The 13,375-nt window shown below is 34.3% G+C and overlaps 1 protein-coding gene across 3 annotated transcripts in view; it reads right to left on the bottom strand.

Annotated features, from left to right (window-relative positions):
- LOC113232231 (cysteine and glycine-rich protein 2-like) overlaps nt 1-966 on the bottom strand; it is a 2,613-nt gene extending 1,647 nt beyond the window's left edge. For all 3 annotated transcript variants that reach the window (XM_026466888.1, XM_026466889.1, XM_026466890.1), the window contains exons 1-3: nt 725-966; nt 551-638; nt 137-312 (exon numbers count right to left, since the gene is read on the bottom strand). In XM_026466888.1, the coding sequence (XP_026322673.1) occupies nt 137-312; nt 551-638; nt 725-851 (391 nt within the window). In that variant the 5' untranslated portion in view covers nt 852-966. The remainder of the gene's footprint in view (nt 1-136; nt 313-550; nt 639-724) is intronic.
- Nucleotides 967-13,375: the final 12,409 nt, after the last annotated feature.

Here is a 13,375-nt window from a genome sequence, read left to right as displayed (position 1 = left end):
GCAGAGTATCCGCGAAGCTATAAGTGTCCGCGAGGCTATGCCAGTATTGTGTCCATAATGCTAAGTTATCTTAGCAATGTTCCATACAAGCTCATACCAGTGTCCTCAAAAATGGTCTAGCAAGTTACAAAATCACCTTTGCAAGTTTCTTTGTCCTTTTCTTTTTCATCTGTTTCAGGTTTCTCCGTATGGTCAGCATTCTGTGCGTTCTCATCCTTTTCGTTCTCTCTTTGTTGCTGCGGCGGCTTCACACCCGGTGCCCATTGCATCCACCAGCTATTTGAATGCATTCGTGGGCTTTCACCCTTAAACCTGTTTATAATATCAAGTTTTAAAAACTGGCTCCAGATCCAGATCTAGACTTTCTTTGGACAAAGGTGAACTCTAAATTAGACGTTCTGTGTTCACGGAATGGCGAAAACCCTTCCTGAGACTGGAACACAGAACTATCCATCGAGCCGGACGCTGACAGCTGTCAATATTGAAACAATTGAAAATGACTAAATAAATACAAAGATAGGTACCAAGGATATTTGGAAATGAAAAATACCTGCTCAGAACATGATTTTTGAAGCATTCGTTACAGAATACGTGCCCGTAGAACATCTTTAGCGACGTGGGAATTGTCCGGCAAATACCTGTACAATAATAATTTTAATGGGAATACTGTACGCAATATGAAGGATAAAATTAATCTTGGTACTGAATACTTTTGGAAACTTACAGCACATGCTGCATACTCTATGGAAATTCTGTCCATCGATGTCCACCTTGTCCTCCGGCTCGATCGGGAGGAAGCATCTTGCGCAAAAGCACTTCTTTGGAGATTCTTGATCCTTATCCATGTCCATATTGAATTACCGTCGAATTTTGTTTTATTATCCTTAAAATTATTATTGCAAATTATTAAAAAAATATTATGTAAAAGAATCAGCAAATTCTTTCCATGGCAGATTGGTGTCAGATGGAAAATGTAGAAATTAATAAAAGCAAAACGAAATTTTGAAAAAAAAAGAACAGTGACGGAAGAATGATTTCAAAAATTTGAAATTTGTGTCAGCCAGCTGTTACAAATACACAATTCTTTTATTGAAAAGAGAAGCGTTGCAATGTCGACATTGCAAATTTGTAGCAAATTTATTTTAAAATTTATTTATTCAGCTTTATTATTGAAATCGATAACCGTAGCGTCTCTAGTCCAATTGACAATGGCGACCTCGATTGATGAAAGAATTTGGCGTATCACTAGTTAATTGGCTCTGGATGTCCGTTGTTTGTGTTATCTATCATGTTTTTATCAAAAGATTGTGTTTGTTATGTGATGTAAAGTTTAATCTGAATTTATTTACTGGTAAAGTAACCTTGTTATCTTATCGTGATATCTTTGTTTGCCTAAAGTCGCGTATTCGAGATTATTTTTAGGTTATATTTTCGCACTTGTCGTTGGCGGAATCCACTTCATGTTTTTATAGTTTTCGTATGAAAAGACTGTTGTAAACTATTAAGTAACGTTGTTAGATAAGAATCTGACCCGCATACTTGCCTGTCTAATCATTCTGAGCGTCTATTTTGCCTTGTTAGTTTGTTTATAACATATTTAAAAAAAACGCTCCTCTTATATATGTTGTAGAAAAGTTGGATGAATTTATCAGATGCAGTGATCTCAGAATGTAGTTTGTTTTAGCGAACAACCTCCTACGTGTTTACCTTTGGCGAATAAGGACGATTTTGTGCTTTAGCTATAAAAAACAACAAGTTCATTCGTTATCTACTGAGCTGTCATGTTAAATCAACTTTCTGTTATTATCAATTCCATTGCAGGGAAATTATAAGTTTCTATTTGTATAATTAGACTTTATTCTAATTTAGAAAGACCGCAGATCTCTATAATAATAAGTTCTTACTAAATATATATGTTTGTCACTTTTATAATACCTATAAAAATGACAAACAGGAACCAAGATTCCATTGTTTATGGCTTTATATTATTTTCAACTGCACAGTGACGCAACAATGCCCTAGAGGGTTTTCTAGGCTTCTGTATTTCTAATATAACTAACTACTTCATGTAAACTCTGAGAATACTGGAATCTAATTTCAAGATTACAATTATTAGATACAATTTCAGGAATTTGCTGGAAACTTTTACACTTGTGTCAAAATAACTTCACGCTGACTTAAGCAATAATTATTTTAGCAATTTTATTTGATAGCCTCAGTGGCCCAGTCGTGAGTGCTAAATGAGGAGGATATGAGATTTGGTTCCCAGTAGGACCAATTTGGGAAATGAACTTTTAAATTGGTTCTGTTGGTTAGTGTTTTGTATTGTAGAAAGCGAATGAGCCTTTTCAGAAAAATTTTTCTGTGGTGCATATTTATGTTTTCGTGATATAAATATTTTAACACAAGACATACATATATTAAAACATAGGAAATGAAAATAAATTTTCTACATTTAAGTTGCGTATAGAAAATAAATTTTCTACATTTAAGTTGCGTATATTTGTTTTTCAAACAAACCAATGTTTCTCACCTCATTCAACTGTGAACATGGGTCCTGTAAAGGACCTGAAACATTGGTTTGCTTCATTTCCTATATGTAACTCACGAAAACATAAGAACTTGATATATTTTAAAACAATTGTGAAAATCTAAAACATATGTGTGTGGACTGATTTTTGATTTTTGCCAGTTGCAATAACTGGAAAGTTTAGCACAAGTTATAAAGCATTTTGTAAAACTCATTCTGGAATTTATAAAGAATATATTAAAAACTATACTACCTAAGCAGTCTCTCAATTCTCACACCAAAGCTTCCACTTCTGGGCAAGTATTTAATTTGCTGGAATAGTTTGTTAACAAAAATTTAGTCTTTAAACATTTACACAATGAACAAAATGTAATTTGGCAATGATTATATATAATTACACTGTACTTTATATGATCCCTGAGAGACCACATGTAAAAAACGTATAAGTAAATAAATATAAAATATGTATATTATTTACCTGAACAAACATTAGTAAAAATCACAAGGAAGATTGTAAAAGTAAAACAAAACCACGATTATGAGCCAATTTCGTAATTTTCATATTCATTTGTGGTCCCTCAGTTCAAACACTATAGAAATGTGAATTAATTAATATATCCTAAAATATAAGGAATATGGAAAGATTCGTCATATAGAGGTTTAGTAAAAAAGATTCATTATATGCATGCTTATTTTTAAATGGATTGGTGACTTAACAAGACAATTGCTTTTCAATATTTCCTTAGCTGTATTTGTAGTTGAGTGTCCACACAGTAACAAGTCCCTATTGACTTTATCTGTTGCCTATTAAGAAATTTCAATTATTTTCAATTATTAAGAAATGAAATTACGAAATTTCAATTATTGCCGCATCCTGATACCCTTGCAACTCCGAAATACACAACTATCTGGAAATACCAACAGTTCTCGAAGAAGATTAACACTATTCAGTTCACTAAAGACATAGACTAGGAGCTTATTCTGTCTCATTGCCAACCATACTGTTAAACCCAATTAGGAGGCTGAAAAGACCTGATGTGCTGTACAATTAAGGGGAGACAAGGCACTTCTTACTTTTCTGCAACACTCTATATCTTCTAACTCATCTGAATCTAGTCTGGTCGATTGATTGCAGATTTCAAGGACAAGAAAAAAATCTAAACCGTTCACATTCAAACAATATAATTATAGTGTGGCAAATGATTATTTTTGCAGTACTGATTATAAGTATGCATCTTAAAATAAATGTTTTTTCAAAAAAGTCCTTAAATATTGTTCTTAACTCTGGACTGCCTTTCCAGACAGCTTATTTCGAGAATGAAATGTTTTCTATCAATATTTTTTTCAGGAAAGTTAAAAAGTACATTGCTTGTTTACTTTTCTTGATAATTAAACACGGTGTACCTAAACTCATTATATTAGCCTTATTCAATAAATGTATTTTGGTTTTGGAATATAAAGCAAGTAGCTTGATCGCGTTTTGAGGCCATATTGATCCACATAATAAATAAACAATCCATGTATAAATATATCATTAACTACACAGAACTCCTTAATAATAAAATGATGGCGTAAGTTTCATTCATTTAGAAGGTGGCGCTCCGCCCTTGTTACGTGGATTATAAATGTGCATTTGAATTTCGGACACTTTGCCACTTGCAGTTTGTAAAAACTTATTTTAATGTAAAAAATGTCTGAGACGAGCGACTTCACCCTCAACATGGAGCATTGGCCAGTGAGACCTGCTGAAGATGATTCTGTCGATTAGTTTCGATCCAGCGAATGTAATGAAAGATTAAAAATACGTTTAATTTTCTATCAATGTACCTTTTAAATAAGACTGATTCACAATTTATTTGCTTAAAAAGCAAGGATAAAACGAACGCTTAATTTACCGGTTTTGCAACAAGGGCGGATAATACAATGGAAGAAAAAAAATATTTCAAATGTTTCTAAATTTTAAAATAATAATAATACCTGAGTCTTTTAACTAAATCTAGGACAAAATATAAATAATAAAATACGTACATAAGAGTCATACTATAAATATTAAAAAGATATAAGTTTGTATTAATAATTATAACAAACTAGTCGAGTAATTTCTCATGAAAATAATAGAATATCAATTCTATAAAAATTTAAAATGCAATCAATAGCGACTTCTTTAGCCAGGGCTGATAGCTGTAAAGGTATCTAACAGGGTGCCGAAATATCAGATTTGTCATAGATGGCGCTACGGCTAAAAACTCGTTCAAAAACCAAATACAAAGATACGACGTAAGCACTTAGAAAAATTCGTGAGGTCCGCTGGTCCGTGCCGTGGCTTAGTTGGTATAGCGTCTGGCACGGTATGCTAGAAGACGTCGGTTCGAATCGAAGGAATTTTTTCTGAGTGTCGATCTTTGTGTTAATAATTATAAGATTTAAGACGTGATACGCCCTTGTCTCATCCAATGCTTCAATTTAAGATTGTTTTAATGAGCTCAATGATGACGGTTGCATCAATGTAATAGCACCGAGAATATAAAACTTATTAAGACTGATAACTTTGTATCAAGTGACTTATTTGGTGAGTGTGATGTCATCATTGGTGCAATAATTGGACGTAGTTAAGCAAAAAGGTCCAATCCACAAAATTATCAAAACATGAGTCATATGTATTAAACGGTTCCTAAAGTGTAGTCTCTTAGATCAGCAAAAAAATCCAACATATAAACATAAATAAATATCTCTGGAGTTACATGACATTATAAGTTTTGAAAATAAAACAACAGTGAGAAACACTTTTCAACGTCAAACTGCCATATCTCGAAAGTGACTGGATGTGCATTGGATCCTTTCTGTGTAACTACGTCCAATTATATTTTTTTTATTAATAACAATAACACCCACATTCAAGGCGCTCTGTCGCGGATGCCACACTCACATAAATAACCACAAATTGCACCAGAGACAAATATATGTTGGCCTTATATATTTTTTATAGTATCAAGTGACGAGACGAATGAGCTGTGCCCCTGATAGTAAGCTAAGCTACTTGCATGTCCATAACACCTGCAGTGCCACTCTGAGCTTTGAATTTGAATCTGAGGGGCACTGTCGCGGCACCCTTTACCCTGAGACATGAGTTGACAAGTCCCATGTGCCTGCAATTTCACCGCCAACCTTTCACTTCAAAACCGGAACGACCACGACACAGTTTTCCGTTTATCGTTGAACGACTGTCGTGACTAGCTGTTCCCACTAGTTCGTGACGACAATTTATCGGTTCACAGCAGCCGCCTTGTCGTTTGCACGACAGAATCGTTTGAAGCCGTAGTTATCTATCGTGACGTTTTGTTTATCGTCAGACGACTGTCGTTCTAGCTCTTCACATAGTCACGACAGTCTGTCATCGTAAAGTAAAAAATTCGTGAACGACAGTTAATCGTGTTGTTCTTTAGGTCAACAACTTCATTTAAATATACAAATCACGACACTTTAAACTGCACGACTGTCTGTTGTCACGACATAATGGGAACGCGCCCATAATGTAATTTAAACATTATCCTAACTACTAAATCATATTTTATTCATGTTAATTTTTGCGTGCGCTCTGAGGCGCGGACGGCCCCCCACATGTTACCTTCTAAAATTTGAAATAACTCGCCTTAATATTTTTTTTTTATTGTTTCAGAATGGTTCATCTGAATGAAAAGAAGAAAATCATGTCACGCAATGATAAAGCGAAGAGCGGTTTTGTAAGTACATAACATTTTTATTAATGTTTATTACTGCATCTTCAAATGTTTTTTTTTCTATGGTACATTCGACGCTCTGAGATACCCACAGAACAATAAATAAAGTAGAAGCGGTTAGTTAGCGTCAGACGCGTGCCAACTATAGGTCTCGAAAGACGTATCTGAGCTCGGCCCGCCATTTTCGCTTTGTATGGTATAGTTGTGTCATTCTCTCGTGCAAATTCTTTAAAATACTAGAAAAATGCCTTATTGTGCTGTTTTGGAGTACAAAAATGATGGCCGCACCAAAACTATTACCCGTGGTGGTATTTCATATCATCGGAACGTCTTATATTAATAAATTTTCAATTTGTTACAATTATTAATACAAAGATCGAACACTCAGAAAAAACACTCAGAAAAAATTCCTTCGATCCGGTCGGATTCGAACCGACGTCCTCTTGCATACCGTGCCAGACGCTATACCAACTAAGCCACGGAACGAAACAACGGACCTCACGAATTTTTCTATGTGCTTGCGTGGTGTCTTTGTACTTGGTTTTTCAACGACTTTTTAGTCGTAGCGCCATCTATGAGAAATCTTTGACAGATTTATCACCCAGTTAGTACCTTTACAGCTACCAGTCCTGGCGAGAGATGTCGCTATTCACTGTATTAATTAAATTTTTATTGAATTGATATTCAACTATTTTTTGTGAAATCACTCCACTAGTTTGTTACAATTATTAATATATTAATAATAAAAATTCCTTCGATCCGGTCGTATTCGAACCGACGTGTCTTTGTACTTGGTTTTTCAACGACTTTTTAGTCGTAGCGCAACGCAAGCACATAGAAAAATTCGTGAGGTCCGTTGCTTCGTTCCGTGGCTTAGTTGGTATAGCGTCTGGCACGGTATGCAAGAGGACGTCGGTTCGAATACGACCGGATCGAAGGAATTTTTTCTGAGTGTTTTTTCTGAGTGTTCGATCTTTGTGTTAATAATTGTAACAAATGGAGTGATTTCACAAAAAAATAGTTGAATATCAATTCAATAAAAATTTAATTAAATTTTCAATTTTCTGTTTATCGAAAGAATTTTTTTATTACAAGAAGTGAAAGTAAATACCGGTGCAATATGATCGCTTCTTTTTTGGAGAACTAAATTAATAATTTTAATTCATCGTCGTTCAGCAATTAACCGCTAGATGGCAGTACAATGATTGAAATTTCAATATAATATCAAAACGTTGTAACTTGCAATAATAGATATTGAACTTTCAACGATATGTCAACTGGGTAAAGTTTAAATTGGATTAACAATCTAGAACTTGTTATTTCTTATTAAATTTGAAACTACGACCAATCAATATCAAGATTTCGTAGTTTCTGAGTTTTGCTGACATCGATTCTCATATTAATCGAGACTGGCACTTACATTGTTTTTTTTTTCTTCCGTGGAGATACCTAACTGCCTAGCCGGCTATTTGGTTCTAAGTAGATCAGTGTGAAGAAAGGTGTTTAACAAAATTAACCTTTAACCTGTGAACCGTAAAATTAATTTCGATATAACTTCCTTATTGCAACATCAATTATTAGTGAATGATGTTTTAAGAAATTTTTAAGCCAATTTAATTTTTAATTACATTACATAAATACAAATTTCTACCAAAATGCTGGAATTCAGAAATTATTATTAGTATTGTTATATTCTTTTCTTTCACCAAATTGAGTAAAAAAAAACTTCCAGTCCAGTGTCAAGTTTTCTTTCCACAAAGTATATCATATCATACAAGGTGCCAAGTTAATTCTAACCGGCGGGATCGGTTAGGGACGTGGTAAAAGTATCGATACTTTTTGCTATCGAGTACTTTTTAACAAGTATCGTATCGTTTTGAATAGTTCCTACTTGGAACACCTCATATCGTAACGCAAGCCACCTTGCGATTTGTTTAATGGCAACCTTTATCACAAATGACTTGGCTGTATAGTGTATGCCACCATTTGCCTCTTTATAAGAATGAGAATGAAGAATAATAATTAGTATTATTATTAGTTATTTATATATATATATATTATATATATTAAGCATTGGCTTCAGAACCATCAGCTTAATGATAACAAATAATCAAGAAACGCACAACGTAATATACATAAACTAAAAATTAATTCGTGTAAAAAATGTAAAAACCCGCTGTAAAAAAAAATTATGTGAAATGACGATTGTTTGAAGTGAACAGTTTAATCAGTCTTTTATTATTTGTAAAGGGCCCGAAACGTCGGTTTGTTTGAAAAAACAAATATACGCGATTTAAATCCGGAAAATAGTTTCATTTCCTATGTGTAACAATCGCGAAAACCTAAGAACTCGATATTTTTATTATTTGTTTCAATTAAAAATCTTAAATCAAATAAAATACTTATTAATTCACGTTTTATTCTGTCTTTAAGTAGGGAAAATTTGCAGGACAAAAGTATCAATACGTCACGGTATCAAAAATACTTTATGTATACTTTTGTACTTTGATACGAGCCGTAAACGCGCGTCATCTGCGCATATACGCGCCGCAGATGCGCTGTTGTCGCGCATTTTGATAAGAAATAGTTTTAATTTTAGTTTTATTTGCTAATTTTAGTTAATTTTTGAAATGAAGCGACTACATGAAATCGTAATGTAAACTCCACTGGAGTATATAAGCTTCCAATGGAATATATAAGCTTCTGCAGATAACGGGCGTTTACGGCGCCGTAAACGCGCGTACGTGAAACGCGCGCCGTCGGCGCTTTTACAATACGCCGTGTGCATTGGCTCTAAGAGCAGTTGTTTTTCTTTTTCTTTAAAGTCTTTATAATATTATTTTCTTTACATTACAATTATTTTAATGGTTGATTTTGCTATTCTCCAATTCAAGGCGTTTTTCTCTCGATATACTTTGAGAAGGGAGAACCGATTTTTATTATATTTTACTGGCGAACTAGGGGATGAATCCGGGTTCGCGCACTACCCGGTAATCGATATCAATAAAACATGGTAATTATATGTAATACCACGTACTTTTAAGGTCGGTTTTTTTAGTACTCTGTACTGAGATTATGTTATATATATATTAATACATGGATCGAACTTAAAAGATAAACGAACCTTCGAAAAAATTGTCGAAAATGACGAAATACTTTCATGGATTTCTCATAGATGGCGTTACGGCTAAAAAGTCGTTGAAAATCAAATACAAAGATCCAACAAAACGGTTCCGTGGCTTAGTTGGCATTCTTGGCTAGAGGACGTCGGTTCGAATCCGGCCCGATCGAAGGAATTTTACCAAGTGTTCGATCTTTGCATTAGTAATTATAATAATGATATCCTCTCTTAAATACATATGGCAAAAGTCTCCCTCAACAATTTGCTATCGCGAAATGAAACGCGTTTTATGTTTTAAGTATTGAACTACGATTTAACTACTACTCCAACTAGTCCATAAACCCACCGATAACTCGTTATCTTTCGAAGGTTTTCAGTGTTCCGTTAAATTTTCCGCCGTTGAGTCGTTTTTTAGTGAAACCAGTGTAATTTAATAGAACTACGTAAAGGGTTTTTCAACAAGGACTTTGTTTTTTAAATCAAAATAAAACAATAAATTTAATAACAATGATCCAAATTTTTATTGTATAAAGAAACTAAGGTCACAGACACCGAAACAATGAATTTATTGCAAACCAAATTCCCCATCACATAATATCGATTTTTTGTATTTTTTTTATGTTTTTTTATATGGTTTTTTTGGATTATTTTTATAGGGTTATGTTAAAGACAGGGTCTTTACGGAGCCTGTCGAATCGATTGCAGCCGCAAAACGCAAAATTCGTGAAGTGATTAACGAAAGAGACCCACCATTTTCTCAAAAAGGGAGTAAAAAGTTTGATATAAGAATCGTCGAAGTCGTGGTGGACATTCATCAGATATCATTTTTCATTAATAATCGCCAAACCTTACTTTTTTCAATACAATAAAAATTTGAATCATTGACATCTAAATTTATTGTTTTATTTTGATTTACAAAACAAAGTTCTTGACCCTTTACTTAACTATGTACGTGTAATATACTCGTGTGCAAAGGATGGCGACATCTCGTGTTTTTTTTTATAATATCAAGTGACGGGACGAACAAGTCGTGCGCCTGATGGTAAGCTACACGCCTGTCCATAACAGTTGCAGTGCCACTCAGAGCTTTAAATCGCAAAGATCTGAGGGGCACTACCACTGCGCCCGTCACCCAGGGACATAAGTTGACAAGTCCCATGTGCCTGTAATTTCACCAGCACCCTTACCCTTCAAGACCGGAACACAGTAATGCTGACATTACTGCTTGGCGGCAGAAATAGGTAAGGTGGCAGTACTTCCCTCGACGAACTCTTTCACAAGGAGCTCTACTGCTTCTATTTAAATTTTTATCGTGTATTTTGTGACCCAGTGTTTTTGACGACGTGCGTTAAAGAGACCTATCAATACTTGTGATTTATTATCATATCAAAGTTAATTGAGTACAGCCTGTAGAAGCTGGGGTTATAAAGGTGATATAAGTTATGTTTGTAACATTGTCCTGTATTTCGCTGATGTTTGTTCGTAGTAGCAGAAAACAACAACTTTTCAGTTTGTTCCCAATAATAATGCAATAATTGTCACTTAGGGTAAAACCGGGATAGATGCCGCAGTGGGATAGGTGCCTCGTTTTCAAAAAACCTAACTTTCCCAAATCGCAACAAAGAATAATTAGTCTAAATAAGGCGTATACTACACCACTCATCAAAGGTCCTGCAGGGCTTCGTGTGGAATAGACGCGTTTGGCTTGTGCATGCGTTTACTCCGCGACGAACTTTCAGACGCAAGTATTTACTGTCGCATAACTTTGTAAGTTATAATAAATTTCGTTTTATTTTTATTATAACTATACACTGGTTCATTAACTGCGCACCTAGGTGCCAATAATCGCTCTTTTGTATATGGCTTCGTTAAATAATGAAAGGGAATATATCCATATCGAATAGGACGGTCACCTCGATTTTACGCGGTATAGGTGCCCTTAGAGGCAAAGGACAAGACAAGAAAGTTAAGAAAAGAAGATAAGAAAATACATTATTTTAGGGAAAAAGACAAGTAAATGATAGTAGTTTAAAAGGAAGTAAAAGTACCAAAACGACAAATTATTCAAAGTTCAAACAGTGAACATTTTGTATAGAATGTTTTAATAGCTACAAAAATACGAAGTCAAGTAGATAGTAATTTTAAATACGTATATATTTATTATTAAAGATGTAATATGTATATACAATTTATTAAAGATTACAAATAAAACATTTTATTATGAATTTTACTATTTTATTCTAAAGGGCATCCATCCTTCCTAGTATTTTCATTGTGTGGCATCTATATAGGTGGCATCTATCTTCAAAAAAAATAGGTTTGCCAAAAGTCAATTTCTACAAAATTAGTAATTGTTATTAGATCAATAAAATCATGTCTTAATGTAATGTAAAAGATTGAACTAGTTATATCCATAGGAATTATTCATGGTAAACTAATAATTTTTAAATTAGTAGGCTCTTTCAAAAAGTGGGGCATCTATCCCGGTTTTACCCTACTGTTTGACGGCAGAAATAGGTAAGGTGGCAGAACTTCCCTGGATGAAATCTTACACAAAGAGCTCTACTGCTAAAACCATTGACTTACAAATAAATGGACGACGGGTCTAATACAAAAACCACGAAAAAAATGTACCAAGTCAACCTATTTAAACGTAGTGACATGTAAAGGAATATGAAAAAGCTAAAACGTTGAATTTAAATTGTAATGTCATCGCAGTACTGTCTAATTTTGCTTGCTTCGTTGTCAGTCGAACAAACGAAGACTAAACCGTGAATGACGCTCTGTATACGATTTTAACGCCCTATAAGTTCGGACACTTTTTAGCGCGGACCCGACGTCCATATAATTGCAAGTCAATGGCTAAAACCAAACTAAATTGGACAGTCGCCTAGTTGCGTAATTTAAAAAAAAAACTTCTACGGACTATAAGAATATTGCTTGGTATCAAAAGTAGATCTTGGCGCCATCTGTAGTGCGATTCACGTAAGTTCAAGCTATCAAAATATCGTTGATGTTACGTAGTCGTTCGATCGAAGTCCTATCCAAAATGGGTATTCACGAATCACTTGAACCTTAAACTATGGAACTAAAGGACATGTTATGTTGACATATATAAATCAGTCGTTATATGTATATGATGCATTTCGACGTTGAAAACATAAACATCTTATTGTCTTCTTTTATGCATGAAAAATTATATATTTTTTTATTTTAAACACCTACCTGAAAAGTTTGTGGAATTACCGTGAGATCCAATAAACCAGATTCATCGTCTAATATGCCACCCTTAAAGGTGGAACATTGTCTTCAAAGTTGAATGTTACCACTACTGAGATTCGCCTTTCCAACAAAAAATGAATCATCGAAATGGGGTTACAAGTGTGAAAACAATACTGTCGAACTGAGAACCTCTTCCTGTTTTGAAGTCGGTTAAAACAAGTTACTATTAGATAATAACGACCTTGCGTTTGCGTGATAGACAAATGTTTATACATCTAAGTATATATAATACATCTGGTGTCCCCATATGTATAGTGACACCAGATGTATTATTTTAGCGGTGTTGCCAGTATTCGTGCAGTGTTGCCACACTAACAGACAGGTTATTTGAGGTGTAAATTTCTTTTTGTTTTTTTTTTTAACAATAACGCACACACTCAATATAGCCCCGCACTAAGGAAACCCTGTGTCGCGGATGCCATGGACACACACATAAACAACCACAATTTACAGCCAAACTCACGAGAGAAATTAATGTAGGCCATACAGATATTTCCTGGGACCTCTGCGTGGCAATCCGGCATGGTAACCGTTCGGCCACAAAGGTAGATCAGTTAATTCTTAATTTACCATGTCGTAGACAAAGTGGTAACTTTGTATTCGTTAACGGTAGTAAGTAGTTGACATAATTGTTAATACAGAGATGGAACTAATAAACATTCCTTCGTTCCTACCACAGACATATGTCTAGATAGACGCCGCATG

This window comes from Hyposmocoma kahamanoa, unplaced genomic scaffold (assembly GCF_003589595.1).
Source record: "Hyposmocoma kahamanoa isolate Upper Pololo Valley unplaced genomic scaffold, ASM358959v1 67, whole genome shotgun sequence".
Lineage (NCBI taxonomy): Eukaryota > Metazoa > Arthropoda > Insecta > Lepidoptera > Cosmopterigidae > Hyposmocoma > Hyposmocoma kahamanoa.
Note: the sequence above shows the minus strand (reverse complement) of the source record. Positions and strands in the feature narration are given on the sequence as shown.